Source organism: Coregonus clupeaformis, chromosome 26 (assembly GCF_020615455.1).
Source record: "Coregonus clupeaformis isolate EN_2021a chromosome 26, ASM2061545v1, whole genome shotgun sequence".
Lineage (NCBI taxonomy): Eukaryota > Metazoa > Chordata > Actinopteri > Salmoniformes > Salmonidae > Coregonus > Coregonus clupeaformis.
In genome coordinates this window covers 36,317,458-36,336,624 of record NC_059217.1, presented here as the reverse complement: position 1 = coordinate 36,336,624, position 19,167 = coordinate 36,317,458, and the positions used below count along the sequence as shown (strand labels likewise).

Below are 19,167 nucleotides of genomic sequence, written 5' to 3'. Positions count from 1 at the left end.
TCAATGTTTCTTTACTCCAACCAGTGGAAATACTGACCATATCATATGAAAGACTGTCCCTTTCATGACCTCATGAAAACACACACACACACACACAAACCTGCAGGCCACTGTTTCCAGCCTGTCCATCCTTGACGATCTGTGAGATGAAGAGTCCACAGCCGAACTCCAGGCCCCCTCTTACACTCAGCCCCAGCCCCTCAGGATGAGTACGATCCAGACGCACCTCCTTTAACTTACTGCGCCAACAGGATGGAGAGGGGGAGGAGGAGAAAGACAGGAGGGGAGAAGGAGAAGGGGATAGATGGAGGATGACAGGAAGGGGTTATCAGTTATGTGTATCGATGTAGTGTACATTCTCATTACCTTGGAATAGTGACTAGAACGTATAAGACAAGGGCATCTTATTGAAAGTCTATGGACTGTTAAAGCTCCAGCCTGGTGGATGGCAGCGACCCCTCCACTCACCGTGACCTCTTGGGGGTGAGCAGGTCGTACTCCACCTGGTGTTTGAGGGGAATGAGGGGCCGGATGGCATCAAACAGCGGCAGGCGGCTGGGCTCGTTGATGACCAGTTTCAGGTCCCCCACCAACACTGACAGCTCCATGGACCTGACGGAGAGAGCAGAGGGTCAGAGGACAGCTCAACACACACACACACACATGCTTGACGGAAGCACACACACACACACTGTGTCACTGCACAATAATCTTAGAGAGAGGGAGACGTTTTGAACGCCTTTCTTTATCATTTTTTTTTTTTTACATGACTTTGAGGACAAAGTGACTCAAAGCAGCGTACAGAACAACTAGGACAGAACAGTATGATAAACACCACACCCTTATGGGTCATCAAGGATTCCAAGAATGTGCAATCAACCTATCAATGGGAACAAATAGGCCTATGACCTATGACTATTAATTATTAACGTTCACCATTTCACTCCTGACTCGTGTATGAAAGTGGAAATGGCTTTTGTGAATAGCTGGCCAGGCTTGGCGGAGCACAATGGAAAACTGAACATAGGTCTAACCAATGGGGTCTTAGGGCTCTGGCTCCACAAGAGCACATGGAAACCAGCACCTCTAACTTCCCATTCAGTCCACATTAACATCACAGTCCTGAATGAAACCTTATCTTCCAACATAAAATACCTGTATACACACACAAGCACGCACACAAGCATGCACACACACATACACACACACACACACACACACACAGGAGACTTAACCCTCCTATTATACATAAATGTGTAATTTGAGAGAAATCAAGACATTTGCTTTGACCATTTCCATCTTGGTTGAAATAGAAGTGACAGAAATATAGTAGTACACTACTAACAACTACTACTACTAACTACTAACAATTGATTTATCTAGTACTGGCAGAGTACACTACTAACAAATACTACTAACTACTAACAATTGATTTATCTAGTACTGGCAGAGTACACTACTAATAATACCCAAATAAAGGATCAGCAAACTGAAATCAGTTAAGGGAAGAAAATGTAACAACTGTGGTGAAAATAGGTTGTCCTGAAAATTACAAACAAGTCAATAATTTAGCACTAAACTAATGTGAAAGTCAGACAGAGATGGTGGTACTCACTTGTGGTACATCCGCAGGACATCGTACAGGTAATCCTTTTCTGCCTCATTGTCAATGAGCAGCTCCACCTAGACAACAAATACATCTTCATCATCATCCTCATCATCACAGACAAGATGGCAGCTGCCACAGGCAGAGAAGGCTGCAGATACTTACAAACACATCCCTCTCAACTGTGGTCCTTTCACCACGGCATGGGGCATGCACTCTAGCCCTAGGTGTGTGTGTGTGTGTGTGTGTGTGTGTGTGTGTGTGTGTGTGTGTGTGTGTGTGTGTGTGTGTGTGTGTGTGTGTGTGTGCGTGTGTGCGTTTGTGTGCCTATAAAAGTGTTAGCATCAATAGTATCTCTGCTCTATTGTTGATGCTGGTGGCAGAAGGCCAGATAGCTTTCCCTCTTTCTAGATCCTTTCTCCTGTGAAGTGGCCGGCTCTTACTATGACTCTGGGCTGGGAGCCACTCTTATGCCACCGGACTGGGGAGAGGGAGAGAGGGAGTGAGACGGAGGGGAGAGGTTGGAGGGGGGTTTGGAATAGTGAGGTGAGAAATACAACCTTACAGTACAACCCTGAGACAAGAGGTCCTCCACCATACAAAAAAAAGTATTAGAGATACACTCACACACACACACACACACACACACACACACACAGTCTTGTACAACTAACCTTGTGGGGACACAAAATTCAGTCCCATTCAAATTCTTATTTTCCCTACCCCCTAACCATAACCCTAACTCTAACCCTTACCCTAACCCTAACCCTAACCTTAACCCCAAAACCTAACCTTAATCCTAACCCTAAACCTAACCCTGGCTCCTAACCCTAAAACTAACTCTAGCTCCTAACCCTAACCCTAATTCTAACCCTAACACTAATTTTTACCTTAACCCTACCCCCCTAGAAATAGCATTTGACCTTGTGGGGACTTCTGGTCCCCACAAGCATAGTTAAACACGTCCACACACACACGCAAGCACACACACACACCTAGATACACATTACCGCACACAAGCACAAACATGCAAAGGTTGCTGGGTGTATGCCGGTTTATAGTGTTGTAAAGCTCTCTAACTCAACATTGAGAGACAAGGTAAGCAATGTGACTATGTGTAGACTTTGGCCACATAAACTGATGAAGCAGATCATAAAGCACCACCCACAGAACACTGGGTAGTCCGGGAACATGGACCAACACACAGCTTATTCTCAAACATTCAACAAAAGCACAGGGGTGAATACAACACACATTAATGTCAAATCAGCTATAAGAGAGATTAAAGGGCCCACTTCAATCCAACATTAGCCTATATTCACCTCTAAAAGACAAATCAAATGAGTTGTTGTTGCTCATGCCTGCCTGCCTGCCTGCCTGCTCTCTCCTTCTCTAATTGCTGCTGTAAATTGTCCCTTCCTTTCAGCTGTGTTGGACATCCCTGACACTGACTAAATTATCAAATGGGGAGCGACCCAGTGACAGCCTACAACATTGAGGCCAGATGGCTAGGGATCCACATTACAGAGGATTGAACCCAAATGTATCACGTTCCCTTTACACAGTTTATGTTTTGACATTATTACCCTGATACTGTAACCTGCATTTGGGAAATGAACAAGTGTATGTCTATGTAGGCCTACAAAATGCATCATTGGTATATTTGTGTTGGATCAAGAATGACCAACAAACAAAATAGAAGTTGGAAAACCCAGACGAACTTTCTACGATACACATAGTGCACAAAGACTAACCAATCAAGAACGCCGACACACAGGCCATATGTCATCATGATATACTGTAGCCTAGTTTATCTGTACAGACTCTCCCGATCATCTAAATGTATGTTACTGTATAACCCATACACACATACAGTGTTAAAAAGGAATATATTCAATTAAATATCCTTACATATGAGGGGGCAACGTTTTAATCTTACAGAGAATGAAGTTGTATTACAGTTGTATAACACAAACAGCCTAATTTCACAATTGTGAAATAAAGGATGAAACAATGCAATAAAAATCCAAGACAGAACTTGTGTTAGTCCTATACTAATTAGTTCTCAACACCTATCAATACATAATAAACGCATTTAAAGACTGCTGTGTAAGTAAAAGCGTTACCCCAATAGGGTTCAGAGTACATCATACTTTGATGACAGCCAAAGAGAACTGAAACACCAATTGCTTTGCTTAACACATTATGCAAATATTTCATTCTTAAGTTCTTACCTTGTGCTTAAATTCTCGAGCTACTTTTCGTTCCATTTTCGACAACAAAAAAAACGGTGCCACCGACCAGCGTTCAATCGACAGTTCCCTACCAACAGTGGCGCTACCGATAATGAACGCTGGGTGGTAGATGCGTGACACCAGTGGCCCTATTTAGAGAATAGCTCCGGGTAACAGTTGCTCAGGAGCAGGTCTAGGATCAGCGTACACTCCCCAAATCATAACCTCAATTGACAGGGTTATGAATGCAAATAATTCATAGCATAGGCCTTATGCCACCACCTCTACTACTACTGTACATTTAGGTTATTTAACATATGATAAACTAGTGCCTGTGGCAATTACGTTTTAGGCCTAATTGTCTATGACAAAGAAAAAACATAGTTAGGCTTATATATCACTATTTCCTTATGGGCTACCTTAAAACAGTGATGTTGCTACATCAAATGAAATGTAGAAATTGGTGCACAAGTCCAGCCGGCCACACAATGTTTCAATTCACTACAAAGAACAGTAGGTAGCGGTAGAGCATCGCTACTCGAATCACACTGCACTTATTTTTTTCTCCGAAGAAAGACATTTGTAAACTTCCGGTATCTCAAGCGGCAGACAGTTAGAAGTTTCATGAAACAGTAAAAGGTAACGAGAAAACGAATGTCAATGTTTAAAACAGAATCATTGTTGAAATAATGCCATCTGATATGGCACTCAAACCTGAGCGTTGTACTGTTATCCATCGGTGTTAGCTAGCTAACGCAAGCTAATTTGACTGGCGAATGTTTTTGAGACTTGTTTGTGAAGTGAGTGCACTGTTGCGTTGTTCTAGCTGGCAGCTCACTTTGTTAGAACGAACGAACTAGCAAGCAAACGATTGTATTTCATCAATACATTTAATAGACACAAATCGCTACCTAGCTGGGTAACCAAGTGCAACCAGTGGTGGTGGTAGCCAGCTACAGTAGCGTTGTGCAGTTTCAAACTCACCGCGCCCTTGCCACGCAGGCGCTTAGCAACGACGGGAAGGCTACCCTGAATGAATTACACAGGAGAGCGGCCAGACACCTGTTACTCAATTTGGGAATTACATTGTTTTGAGAGGTCCTTTTACAGTGTTAGCATCTCTTAGACTAGATGCTTTCCTGTGGGCAACTGAACACCCAGTATCATGGCACAAGTCACAACAACAGATAGCTGCTATAATGCCCTACTTAAAACCTACCAGTCTTCCACGCAGATCATAACAATCATCTAACTGTGTCTCAAATTGAACAATATATGTATTACAAGTCAATATTGTAAATCTGTTTCAGGTCAACATGATGGAGTCACCTCCAACAAGAGAAAGGTAAGTAAAGTGGTCCTCTGTAGCTCAATTGGTAGAGCATGGCGCTTGTAACGCCAGGGTAGTGGGTTCGATCCCTGGGACCATCCATACGTAAAAATGTATGCACACATGACTGTAAGTCGCTTTGGATAAAAGCCTCTGCTAAATGGCATATTATTATTATTATTATAAAGGCTACCTGTATTGTGTTGTTTAATTGTTTCCTCTATCAGATAACATAATTGTAGTGACCAACTCTGACGAATCCACTAAAGTCAAGAAACCTAGTAACTGTAATCACAGAATACTTAACATTATTGTGTCTAATCCCCCTACGGCTCCTACTCTAATCTGACTCTAAGGAATTGTTCCTAGATTGGTTTTATCTTTGTTAGCTTAGTGGGATAATTTCCTATTTTCTGGGTTGTCTTCCCTTCCAGGCCGACGGGCCGCACCCCTGGGGTGGAGGACTCTCCCCTGCCCCCCATCACGGAGCGTCTGGCCTACCTGCGCCCCTCCAGAGAGCTGCTGGAGTTCTACAGGGGGAAGATTGCCCAGTTTGATGGAGAACACGATGACCTGATGCAGATGCTGGAGAAGTACAGAGGCACCACAGAGGACCAGGTAAACTGTGTGTGTGGTGGTAGGGGGCATGCATGCAGACAGAGCAACTGATGAGTGTGTTTTAATCCCCTGTCTCTCCCTGCCCTCCCAGCACAAGCTGCAGTGGGAGGTGCGCCAGCGCGAGGGGGAGATCTCTGAGCTGCAGAAGGCTTTGAGCGACATGCAAGTGTACCTCTTCCAGGAGAGGGAACAGGCCCTGCGTCTGTACGCAGAGAATGACAGGCTCAAGATCAGGTGAGCTCTCATTTGATTCACAATTACACTTTACAATTGCTATTGACATTTCCAGCTTTAGACATGAAAAACATGAAAGTTGAAGGTTTTATGTTGTCTTTGTGTTCAGAGAGCTGGAGGACAGGAAGAAAATCCAGCATCTGTTAGCCCTGGTGGGGCCAGACACTGGGGAGATCACCTACTTCCACCGTGACCCTCCTCACAAGGTCAGGGGTCACAGTCTCACTTCAGGACCTATTCTACCCCATTGTCTTATTTTACATTACATGACTTCGGACAGGGATCGATATCTAGTTGGCGGCTTACAGTTAGGGAAAAAAGTATTTGATCCCCTGCTGATTTTGTACGTTTGCCCACTGACAAAGAAATGATCAGTCTATAATTTTAATGGTAGGTTTATTTGAACAGTGAGACAGAATAACAACAAAAAAATCCAGAAAAACACATGTCAAAAATGTTATAAATTGATTTCCATTTTAATGAGGGAAATAAGTATTTGACCCCTCTGCAAAACATGACTTAGTACTTGGTGGCAAAACCCTTGTTGGCAATCACAGAGGTCAGACGTTTCTTGTAGTTGGCCACCAGGTTTGCACACATCTCAGGAGGGATTTTGTCCCACTCCTCTTTGCAGATCTTCTCCAAGTCATTAAGGTTTCGAGGCTGACGTTTGGCAACTCAAACCTTCAGCTCCCTCCACATATTTTATATGGGATTAAGGTCTGGAGACTGGCTAGGCCACTCCAGGACCTTAATGTGCTTCTTCTTGAGCCACTCCTTTGTTGCCTTGGCCGTGTGTTTTGGGTCATTGTCATGCTGGAATACCCATCCACGACCCATTTTCAATGCCCTGGCTGAGGGAAGGAGGTTCTCACCCAAGATTTGACGGTACATGGCCCCGTCCATCGTCCCTTTGATGCGGTGAAGTTGTCCTGTCCCCTTAGCAGCAAAACACCCCCAAAGCATAATGTTTCCACCTCCATGTTTGACGGTGGGGATGGTGTTCTTGGGGTCATAGGCAGCATTCCTTCTCCTCCAAACACGGCGAGTTGAGTTGATGCCAAAGAGCTCGATTTTGGTCTCATCTGACCACAACACTTTCACCCAGTTCTCCTCTGAATCATTCAGATGTTCATTGGCAAACTTCAGACGGGCCTGTATATGTGCTTTCTTGAGCGGGGGGACCTTGCGGGCGCTGCAGGATTTCAGTCCTTCACGGCGTAGTGTGTTACCAATTGTTTTCTTGGTGACTATGGTCCCAGCTGCCTTGAGATCTTTGACAAGATCCTCCCGTGTAGTTCTGGGCTGATTCATCACCGTTCTCATGATCATTGCAACGCCACGAGGTGAGATCTTGCATGGAGCCCCAGACCGAGGGAGATTGACAGTTCTTTTGTGTTTCATCCATTTGTGAATAATCGCACCAACTGTTGTCACCTTCTCACCAAGCTGCTTGGCGATGGTCTTGTAGCCCATTCCAGCCTTGTGTAGGTCTACAATCTTGTCCCTGACATCCTTGGAGAGCTCTTTGGTCTTGGCCATGGTGGAGAGTTTGGAATCGGATTGATTGATTGCTTCTGTGGACAGGTGACTTTTATACAGGTAACAAACTGAGATTAGGAGCACTCCCTTTAAGAGTGTGCTCCTAATCTCAGCTCGTTACCTGTATAAAAGACACATGGGAGCCAGAAATCTTTCTGATTGAGAGGCGGTCAAATACTTATTTCCCTCATTAAAATGCAAGTCAATTTATAACATTTTTGACATGCGTTTTTCTGGATTCTGTTGTTGTTATTCTGTCTCTCACTGTTCAAATAAACCTACCATTAAAATTATAGACTGATCATTTCTTTGTCAGTGGGCAAACGTACAAAATCAGCAGGGGATCAAATACTTTTTTCCCTCACTGTACATGACTATTGCCTGTCTGTCTGCTGTGCTGTAGGTTACCATAGCCCAGAAGGAGCTTGAGCCCAGGATTCTGGACCATCGGAAGACGGCAAAGTCAAGAACTGGATCTGCAAAAGGTTGAAGAAAATTTCCGTGACTTGATAAATATATTTTTGGGGTATACATATTTAGATGTATCTGTTGGTTTGAGATATTGCAGAAGGTTTATAAGTAAAAATCATTCTAGATGGCATTTGATCAGGGCCGGCCCCAGGCATAAGCGACATAGGCGACCGTTGAGGTCTCAACTTACTGTTGATAGTTAGAATAGTAGAATACACAAGGTGCAATTCCGAAATTTGGTTGTGGATTAGCAGTTTTCTTCTTATGTCAGTCACTGACAATCACTCAATTAGCCCATGTCAACTCTAACGTTTTAGATTGGTAAGTTAGTCTAGCCAGCTATCTAAACTTATCGTAATCATGGTCGAATTACCGACCGGGCATCCAGGGCACGTGCCCAGGGGCCCTGACCTCCAGGGGGCCCCCATTTGATTTTGTTATTCACTCTCCCTCAGATATCATATCAGCATGGGATAAGTCATGGCAATGTGTAGAATTGCAGGAAAGTAGCTGTAAAACTGCACATTTTTCTCTCCGACCAACGCAGAAATTAGTAGAATACCATAAAATTAGTTATAAAATAGCACAATTTTCTCTCCGTCCCATGGCAAAAATGTGTGGGCTAGGGCTGGCCCTGCATCTCATAACAATTTGCTCTACCTAAGAGTTGAAAGATGTTCCCTACGTAAGATAAACCTAAGCCTAAGGAGGGGAGCTACTAAAATCAAATTTAGTAAATAGGATCACAGTGGGTTCTTAGCACATCAGTTTACGGAAATGTGGAATAATCCGTTTTGGGAGTGCAATATTTTCCTGACTGTGTCACTTAGCCTTGCTTCTGTCTGTGAGCAGAGGGAAGCCAGGCGTCCAGATCAGTGGGAGTGGTGAATGGAGAAAGCCCAGAGCAGTACAGAAGAGACAACCAGACCTTACTGCTACAGGTAGTACGACACACACTCACAAGCAACTCCTTTAGCTCCTTGAACACTCTTGCTGTAAGTTGAACTGGTGTAATGTGCCTACCTGTGCAGGTGGAGGCGCTGCAGGCTCAGATGGAGGAGCAGACTCGTCTGTCCAAAGAGCAGGTGGAGTCTCTGCTGGAGGACAGGAGGATCCACGTGGAGGAGGGACAGGTCCAGCACCAGAGAGACCAGGACCGCATCACCACACTCACTGACAAGTATGCTAACTACCTACTATACTGTACTCTTCATATCACTACTACCTTTCATATTTCTCCACCCCACATACTGTACCATGAAATGATCTGTAAGAGAGAGATGTCTCTACTAGAGGCCAGGACTGCATCACTACTCTTACTGTCAAGGTGGGTTCACATTTGGGATGGGTATGAGTACTCCAACTGACGTCAAAACGCCATCTTTAACCAGAGATCGAAATTTTGACTTGAAGACAACGTTAATTTGCTTTGACTCTAGTGTTCCATTTGTTCATGTGCATTTGCGGGGCACAACAAAAAATTAACCAAGCAAATCATCACACAGTTCTTCTCCCTAAATTCCCTTTCCCCTCTGTCTCACTCACTCACTCAATTGCGTTCCGACAGATTCCTATACACACATGTGCTGAGTGCGTACACAAGCTCCCGTTAGGCCTACAGAAATACAGTGCCTTCAGAAAGTAATTGTACCTCTTGACTTATTCCACATTTTGTTGTTAAAGCCTGAATTCAACATGGATTAAATATTATTTTTTTTCACACACAATTCCTCATAATGACAGTGAAAATATGTTTTTAGAAATGTTTGCAAATGTTTTGAAAATTACATTTAAAAAAATTATTTTAGTCATTTAGCAGACGCTCTTATCCAGAGCGACTTACAGTAGTGAGTGCATTACATTTTCATACTTTTTTCGTACTGGTCCCCCGTGGGAATCAAACCCCCACCCTGGCGTTGCAAGCGCCATGCTCTACCCACTGAGCTACACGGGACTAAATTAAATATCTAATTTAAAAGTATTCACACCCCTTTGCTGTGACACCAAATTAAGCTCAGGTGCATCACATTTCCTTTGATCATCCTTGAGATGCCACTACACCTGTTGCCAATTCAATTGTTTGGACATGATTTAGAAAGAAACACACCTGTCTATATAAGGTCCCACAGTTGACAGTCCATGTCAGAGCGGAAACTTTACCATGAAGTCCAAGGAAGTGTCCGAAGATCTTTGAGATGTGTGGCATGTATCTGGGGAAATGTATAAAACAATTTCTAGAGTTTAGAAAGTTTCCAAGAGCATAGTGGTCGCCATCATTGGGAAATTGAAAAAATATGAAACTACCCAGACTCTGCCTAGAGCTGGCCGTCCGACCAAACTGAGCAACAGGGCAAGAAGAACCTTGGTCAGGGAGGTGACCAAGAACCCAATGAGCACTCTGACAGAACTACAGAGTTCCTTGGCTGAGATGGGAGAACCTGCCAGAAGGACAACAGTCTCTACAGCACTTCACCAATCAGGACTTTATGGGAGAGTGGCCAGATGGAAGCCACTCCTGAGAAAAAGGCACATGACAGCATGCCTGGAGTTAGTAAAAAAGCATGTGAAAGACTGAGATAGTAATGCAAAAGATTCTGTAGTCAGATTTATACTTTTTTTTAACTCTATGGCCTGAATGCAAAGTGCTATGTCTGGAGAACCAGGCACAGCTCATCACCCATCTAACACCATCCCTACCGGGAAGCACGGTGGTGGCAGCATCATGCTATGGGGAAGCTTTTCAGTGGCAGGGACTGGGAGACTGGTAAGGATAGAGGACACAATGAATGGAGCCAAGTACAGGCATATCCTTGATGAGAACCTGTTTCGGAGTAGAAAGACGACCTTAGACTTGGGCGAAGACTTACATTCCTACAGGACAATGACCCCAAGCATACAGCCTTTTTTTAAATTTTAGTCATTTTAGCAGACGCTCTTATCCAGAGTGCATACATTATTTATTTATTTTCATACTGGCCCCCCATGGGAATCGAACCCACAACCCTGGCGTTGCAAACGCTATGCTCTACCAACTGAACTTCAGAACAAGAATGTGAATGTCCTTGAGTGGCCCAGCCAAAGCCCAGACTTGAATCCCATTTGAAAATCTATGGAAAGACTTGAAGATTGCTGTTCACCGCCGCTCCCCATCATAATTAACAGAGCTTGAGAAAATTCTCAAGGGAGAAGGGAGAAAATCCCCAAATCCAGATGTGCAAAGCTGATACAGACATACTCAAGACTACTCAAAGCTGTAATCGCCAAAGGTGCTCAGGGGTGTGAATACTTATGTAAATTAGATATTTCTGTATTTTTAATACATTTGCAAAACATTTTCAAAAAATGTTTTCACTTTGTCATTATGGGGTATTGTGTGAAGATGGGAGAAAATTAATCTAATCCATTTAGAATTCAGGCTGTAACACAACAAATGTGGAATAAGTCAAGGGGCATGAATACTTTCTGAAAGCACTGTAAATGTCTATAAAAACTATCTAACTGATGGGATACACAAGCTTGCCAAAAGACGACAGTTTAATCACATTCAAAATTGACTGGTTGACTGAGGTAGGGAAATATGTGTTCCAACAACGAGAGCTGCAGTTTTGAAATATTTGCATCCTGTCTATTTTCTGCTTAGGCTACTTTCCCAAGTGCTAGTGCCATTTAGAACCCCCCTAAACATAGACGGTGAAAATATTTTCATCAGAATCATTAGCCTAGGCCTACTCACCAAACAGATGTTGTGGCCATAATTCATCCCCATGCAGTGTTCAATGTGGAATTGTTAATCCATTTGTAAAATTCCAAAGAACAGGCTAAATATACTAAATTGAACGTCTTTATATCGAAAATAAGACATGAAAAAACTGTCTTTGAACTCGCCAAATTGAGTCCCGTTTCAAATTATAACTCTTTGAGAATAACTGTTTCGACGCGAGATGCGCATCACTTCGTACTGTCAACTTTTTTTCATTTGGAAAAATATTATGTTCCATTTTATTCTGTTATATTCAATTATGTATATAAACCCTGGTGCTGATGCTATGTATTGGCCATTAAGAGGCTTGGAAGCCACTGGACATCCATATTGGCACTCCCCAGCAGGAGCAGTCCTCCATAGGAATGAATGGAATTCTACAGTATTTCAATTAAATGTTTCAAGGACAAAATTACATTGTATTTAAGTATTTTTGTTGTTGTAGTGGGGACAGTAACAATAGTACTCTCTAAAAATATACTTTAAGGAACAGTATATACAGTGCCAGTCAAGTTTGGACACACCTACTATACATTGTAGAATAATAGTGAAGACATCAAAACTATGAAATAACACATATGGAATCATGTAGTAACCCAAAAAGTGTTAACCTCTTAAGGATCGGACCCCTTTTTTCAATTTTCGCCTAAAATGACATGCCCAAATCTAAATGCCTGTAGCTCAGGAGCTGAAGCAAGGATATGCATATTATTGATACCATTTGAAAGGAAACACTTTGAAATGTGAAATTAATGTAGGAGAATATAACACATTAGATCTGGTTAAAGATAATACAAACCAAAAAACATGTTTTTTTGTTTTGTTTTTTTTCATCTTTGAAATGCAAGAGAAAGGCCACAATATAATATTGCAGTTTAGACGCAATTTAGATATTGGCCACTAGATGGTAGCAGTGTGTGTGCAAAGTTTCAGATTGATCCAGTGAAGCGTTGCAATACTGGACAATTTTGTATCAAGTCTGCCCAAATGTGCCGAATTGGTCAGATGATATATTTTCAAGTACATAACTATAGAGAACATACAAAAATGATATAGTAATACAAAATGTAAGTTTATACACTCCCATGAATGTCATACATGATGGATCATTAGCTTATACACTAACTTTCACATATCTAGATGGCCGGGCGGGGTGGGTGTGGAGCCAGAGACAGCAGGGGTTCAAACTACATATTCCTACATTTGAAAATAAAAATTGATTTTATCAAACAAAACTATGCAACATTTTATCTCTGGGACCCTTAGGATGACAAATCAGAGCAAGATTACTGAATGTAAGTACATTATTTACCTTCAGAGGTGAATGTATCAAACCAGTTGCCGTGATACATTTTTTGTTGATGTGCACTCTCCTCAAACAATAGCATGGTCTTTTTTCACTTTAATAGCTACTGTAAATTGGACAGTGCAGTTAGATTAGCAAGAATCTAAGCTTCCTGCCCATATAAGACATGTATATGTCCTGGAAAGTTTGCTGTTACTTACAACAGTCATGCTAATCATATTAACGCACGTTAGCTCAACCGTCCCTTATACGGGACACCGATTCCGTAGAGGTTAAACAAATCAAAATATATTTTATATTTGAGATTCTTCAAAGGAGCCACCCTTTGCCTTGATGACAGCTTTGCACACGCTTGGCATTCTCTCAACCAGCTTCATGAGGTAGTCACCTGGAATGCATTTCAATTAACAGGTGTGCCTTGTTAAAAGTTAATTTGTGGAATTTCTTTCCTCCTTAATGCGTTTGAGCCAATCAGTTTTGTTGTGACAAGGCAGGGTTGGTATACAGAAGATAGCCCTATTTGGTAAAAGACCAAGTCCATATTATGGCAAGAACAGCTCAAATAAGTAAAGAGAAATGACAGTCCATCATTACTTTAAGACATTAAGGTCAGTCAATGCGGAAAATGTCAAGAACTTTGAAAGTTTCTTCAAGTGCAGTCGCAAAACCATCAAGCGCTATAATGAAACTGGCTCTCATGAGGACCGCCACAGGAAAGGAAGACCCAGAGTTACCTCTGCTGCAGAGGATAAGTTCATTAGAGTTACCAGCCTCAGAAATCAGCAATTAACTGCACCTCAGATTGCAGCCCAAATAAATGCTTCACAGAGTTCAAGTAACAGACACATCTCAACATCAACTGTTCAGAGGAGACTGCGTGAATCAGGCCTTAATGGTCGAATTGCTGCAAAGAAACCACTACTAAAGGACACCAATACGAAGAAGAGACTTGCTTGGGCCAAGAAACACGAGCAATGGACATTAGACCGGTGGAAAGCTGTCCTTTGGTCTGATGAGTCCACATTTGAGATTTTTGGTTCTAACCGCCGTGTCTTTGTAAGACACAGAGTAGGTGAACGGATGATCTCCGCATGTGTTGTTCCAACCGTGAAGGAATGGAGGAGGAGGTGTGATGGTGTGGGTGTGCTTTGCTGGTGACACTGTCTGTGATTTATTTAGAATTCAAGGCACACTTAACCAGCATGGCTACCACAGCATTCTGCAGCAATACACCATCCCATCTGGTTTGCGCTTAGTGGGACTATCATTTGTTTTTCAACAGGACAATGACCCAAAACACACCTCCATGCTGTGTAAGGGCTATTTGACCAAGAAGGAGAGTGATGGAGTGCTGCATCAGATGACCAGGCTTCCACAATCACCCGACAACCCAATTGAGATGGTTTGGGATTAGTTGTGGTCCTCTGTAGCTCAGCTGGTAGAGCATGGCGCTTGTAACGCCAAGGTATTGGGTTCGATCCCCGGGACCACCCATACACAAAAAAAAAAAATATGCACGCATGACTGTAAGTCGCTTTGGATAAAAGCGTCTGCTAAATGGCATATTATTTATTATATTATGAGTTGGACCGCAGAGTGAAGGAAAAGCAGCCAACAAGTGCTCAGCATATGTGGGAACTCCTTCAAGCATTCCAGTTGACTACCTCATGAAGCTGGTTGAGAGAATGCCAAGAGTGTGCAAAGCTGTCATCAAGGCAAAGGGTGGCTACTTTGAAGAATCTAAAATCTAAAATATGTTTTGATTTGTTTAACACTTTTTGGGTTACTACATGATTCCATATGTGTTATTTCATAGTTTTGATGTCTTCACTATTATTCTACAATGTAGAAAATAGTAAAAATAAAGAAGAACCCTTGAATGAGTAGGTGTGTCCAAACTTTTTGACTGGTACTGTATATATATATACACAGTGGGGAGAACAAGTATTTGATACACTGCCGATTTTGCAGGTTTTCCTACTTACAAAGCATGTAGAGGTCTGTAATTTTTATCATAGGTACACTTCAACTGTGAGAGACAGAATCTAAAACAAAAATCCAGAAAATCACATTGTATGAAGTAATTAATTTGCATTTTATTGCATGACATAAGTATTTGATCACCTACCAACCAGTAAGAATTCCGGCTCTCACAGACCTGTTAGTTTTTCTTTAAGAAGCCCTCCTGTTCTCCACTCATTACCTGTATTAACTGCACCTGTTTGAACTCGTTACCTGTATAAAAGACACCTGTCCACACACTCAATCAAACAGACTCCAACCTCTCCACAATGGCCAAGACCAGAGAGCTGTGTAAGGACATCAGGGATAAAATTGTAGACCTACACAAGGCTGCGATGGGCTACAGGACAATAGGCAAGCAGCTTGGTGAGAAGGCAACAACTGTTGGCGCAATTATTAGAAAATGGAAGAAGTTCAAGATGACGGTCAATCACCCTCGGTCTGGGGCTCTATGCAAGATCTCACCTCGTGGGGCATCATTGATCATGAGGAAGGTGAGGGATCAGCCCAGAACTACACGGCAGGACCTGGTCAATGACCTGAAGAGAGCTGGGACCACAGTCTCAAAGAAAACCATTAGTAACACACTACGCCGTCATGGATTAAAATCCTGCAGCGCCACGCAAGGTCCCCCTGCTCATGCCAGCGCATGTCCAGGCCCGTCTGAAGTTTGCCAATGACCATCTGGATGATCCAGAGGAGGAATGGGAGAAGGTCATGTGGTCTGATGAGACAAAAATATAGCTTTTGGTCTAAACTCCACTCGCCGTGTTTGGAGGAAGAAGAAGGATGAGTACAACCCCAAGAACACCATCCCAACCGTGAAGCATGGAGGGGGAAACATCATTCTTTGGGGATGCTTTTCTGCAAAGGGGACAGGACGACTGCACCGTATTGAGGGGAGGATGGATGGGGCCATGTATCGCGAGATCTTGGCCAACAACCTCCTTCCCTCAGTAAGAGCATTGAAGATGGGTCGTGGCTGGGTCTTCCAGCATGACAACGACCCGAAACACACAGCCAGGGCAACTAAGGAGTGGCTCCGTAAGAAGCATCTCAAGGTCCTGGAGTGGCCTAGCCAGTCTCCAGACCTGAACCCAATAGAAAATCTTTGGAGGGAGCTGAAACTCCATATTGCCCAGCGACAGCCCCGAAATCTGAAGGATCTGGAGAAGGTCTGTATGGAGGAGTGGGCCAAAATCCCTGCTGCAGTGTGTGCAAACCTGGTCAAGACCTACAGGAAACGTATGATCTCTGTATTTGCAAACAAAGGTTTCTGTACCAAATATTAAGTTCTGCTTTTCTGATGTATCAAATACTTATGTCATGCAATAAAATGTAAATTAATTACTTAAAAATCATACAATGTGATTTTCTGGATAACCTGCAAAATCGGCAGTGTATCAAATCCTTGTTCTCCCACTGTGTATATTTATATATTTTTATGTTTAGCTCGCATAATATAATTTAAAAGTATGCATTAAGGTGTCTGTAATAGAATAAACGTGTCAAAACGAATGTAGACAATTAATAAATGCATTTCTATAGCTTTCAAATTATTTTCTACAATGGAGGAGGATTGCCAAGATGGCTGTGTGGTCGCTTCAATATAGCGCCCCCTGTCAGTCATCCAGTGTTTATACACATTATTGGTTATACAGTGCATTCGGAAAGTATTCAGACCCCTTGACTTTTTCCACATTTTGTTACGTTACAGCCTTATTCTAAAATGTATGAAATATATTTTTTTAAATCCTCATCAATCTACACACAATACCCCATAATGACTAAGCAAAAACACATTTTTAGACATTTAAGCAAATTTATAAAATTTTTAAAACAAATCTTATTTACATAAGTATTCAGACCCTTTGCTATGAGACTCAATTGAAATCAGATGCATCCTGTTTCCATTGATCATCCTTGATGTTTCTACAACTTGATTGGAGTCCACCTGTGGTAAATTCAATTGATTAGACATGATGTGGAAAAGCAAACACCTGTCTATCTAAGGTCCCACAGTTGACAGTGCATGTCAGAGCAAAAACCAAGTCATGAGGTCGAAGGAATTGTCCGTAGAGCTCCGAGACAGGATTGTGTCGAGGCACAGATCTGGGGAAGGGTACAAAAAAATTTCTGCAACATTGAAGGTCCCCAAGAACACAGTGGCCTCCATCATTCTTAAATGGAAGAAGTTTAGAACTCTTCCTTGAGCTGAGCAATCGGGGGAGTAGGGCCTTGGTCAGGGAGGTGACCAAGAACCCGATGGTCACTCTGACAGAGCTCTAGAGTTCCTCTGTGGAGATGGGAGAAACTTCCAGAAGGACGACCATCTCTGCAGCACTCCAGCAATCAGGCCTTTATGGTAGAGTGGCTAGACGGAAGTCTAGAGTTTGCCAAAAGGCACCTAAAGACTCTCAGACCATGAGAAACAAGACTCTCTGGTCTGATGAAACCAAGATTGAACTATTTTTGCCTGAATGCCAAGCGTCACGTCTGGAGGATACCTGGCAGCATCCCTACGGTGAAGCATGGAGGTGGCAGCATCATGCTGTGGGGATGTTTTTCAGCGGCAGGGACTGTGAGACAATATTATTCTTTTTATTTTTTTTCACCTTTATTTAACCAGGTAAGCCAGTTGAGAACAAGTTCTCATTTACAACTGCGACCTGGCCAAGATAAAACAACAAACACAGAGTTACATATGGAATAAACAAAACGTACAGTCAATAACACAATAGAACATATATATACAGTGTGTGCAAATGTAGTAAGTTATGGAGGTAAGGCAATAAATAGGCCATAGTGCAAAATAATTACAATTTAGTATTAACACTGGAGTGATAGATGTGCAGAAGATGATGTGCAAATAGAGATACTGGGGTGCAAATGAGCAAAATAAATAATGTAAATAACAATATGGGGATGAGGTAGTTGGGTGGGCTAATTACAGATGGGCTGTGTACAGGTGCAGTGATCGGTAAGCTGCTCTGACAACTGATGCTTAAAGTTAGTGAGGGAGATAAGTGTCTCCTGTTTCAGAGATTTTTGCAGTTCGTTCCAGTGATTTGCAGCAGAGAACTGGAACGAATGGCGGCCAAAGGAGGTGTTGGCTTTGGGGATGACCAGTGAGATATACCTGCTGGAACGCATACTACGGGTGGGTGTTGCTATGGTGACCAATGATCTAAGATAAGGCGGGGATTTGCCTAGAAGTGATTTATAGATGACCTGGAGCCAGTGGGTTTGGCGTCAAATATATAGTGAGGGCCAGCCAACGAGAGCTTACAGGTCACAATGGTGGGTAGTATATGGGGCTTTGGTGACTAGTCAGGATTGAGGGAAAGATTAATGGAGCAAAGTACAGAGAGATCCTTGATGAAAACCTGCTCTAGAGCGCTTAGGACATCAGACTGGGGTGAAGGTTCACCTTCCAACAGGACAACAACCCTAAGCACACAGCCAAGACAATGCAGGAGTGGCTTCGGGACAAGTCTCTGAATGTCCTTGAGTGGCCCAGTCAGAGCCCGGACTTGAACCCGATTTGAACATCTCTGGAGAGACCTGAAAATAACTGTGCAGCGACGCTCCCCATCCAACCTGACAGAGCTTGAGAGGATCTGCAGAGAAGAATGGGAGAAACTCCCCAAATACAAGTGTGCCAAGCTTGTAGCGTCATACCCAAGAAGACTCGAGGCCGTAGTCGCTGTTTTTTTTAATACATTTGCAAAAATTTATAAAAACCAGTTTTTGCTTTGTCATTATGGGATATTGTGTGTAGATTGATGAGGGGAAAAACAACCTAACGAAATGTGGAAAAAGTCAGGTGGTCTGAATACTTTCCGAAGGCACTGTATTACATAATTTTGATAAAATAGGTGTGTCTTTACTGTGATAAGGGCTCGGAAATAAGTGTCTTGTCTGCTAAATTAACAAAGCAAGACTATGCCAATGCACAGCCATAGGCTTCTACAAGCAAGTGCCACTGGCGAGGTTGCTGCCGTTTTGAAGATTGTGTTCCACAATATAATGTAACTAGTTGAT

The 19,167-nt window shown here is 42.7% G+C and overlaps 2 protein-coding genes across 3 annotated transcripts in view; one reads left to right on the top strand and one right to left on the bottom strand.

Annotated features, from left to right (window-relative positions):
- Positions 1 to 3,980, bottom strand: part of LOC121540707 (harmonin) — a 44,642-nt gene extending 40,662 nt beyond the window's left edge. Inside the window, exons 1-4 of the mRNA XM_041849749.2 lie at positions 3,841 to 3,980; positions 1,616 to 1,683; positions 469 to 612; positions 101 to 239 (exon numbers count right to left, since the gene is read on the bottom strand). Coding sequence (XP_041705683.2) covers positions 101 to 239; positions 469 to 612; positions 1,616 to 1,683; positions 3,841 to 3,876 — 387 coding nt within the window. The 5' untranslated portion in view covers positions 3,877 to 3,980. The remainder of the gene's footprint in view (positions 1 to 100; positions 240 to 468; positions 613 to 1,615; positions 1,684 to 3,840) is intronic.
- Positions 3,981 to 4,428: 448 nt separating this feature from the next.
- The window catches only part of ccdc77 (coiled-coil domain containing 77), a 38,199-nt gene continuing 23,460 nt past the window's right edge, over positions 4,429 to 19,167 (top strand). Inside the window, exons 1-8 of one of the 2 annotated variants that reach the window (XM_041849752.1) lie at positions 4,429 to 4,479; positions 5,151 to 5,185; positions 5,605 to 5,788; positions 5,880 to 6,022; positions 6,132 to 6,228; positions 7,968 to 8,049; positions 8,888 to 8,976; positions 9,067 to 9,215. In XM_041849752.1, the coding sequence (XP_041705686.1) occupies positions 5,157 to 5,185; positions 5,605 to 5,788; positions 5,880 to 6,022; positions 6,132 to 6,228; positions 7,968 to 8,049; positions 8,888 to 8,976; positions 9,067 to 9,215 (773 nt within the window). In that variant the 5' untranslated portion in view covers positions 4,429 to 4,479; positions 5,151 to 5,156. Of the gene's footprint in view, positions 4,480 to 5,150; positions 5,186 to 5,604; positions 5,789 to 5,879; positions 6,023 to 6,131; positions 6,229 to 7,967; positions 8,050 to 8,884; positions 8,977 to 9,066; positions 9,216 to 19,167 lie in introns of both variants that reach the window. The other variant, XM_041849751.1, reaches the window with a different exon arrangement.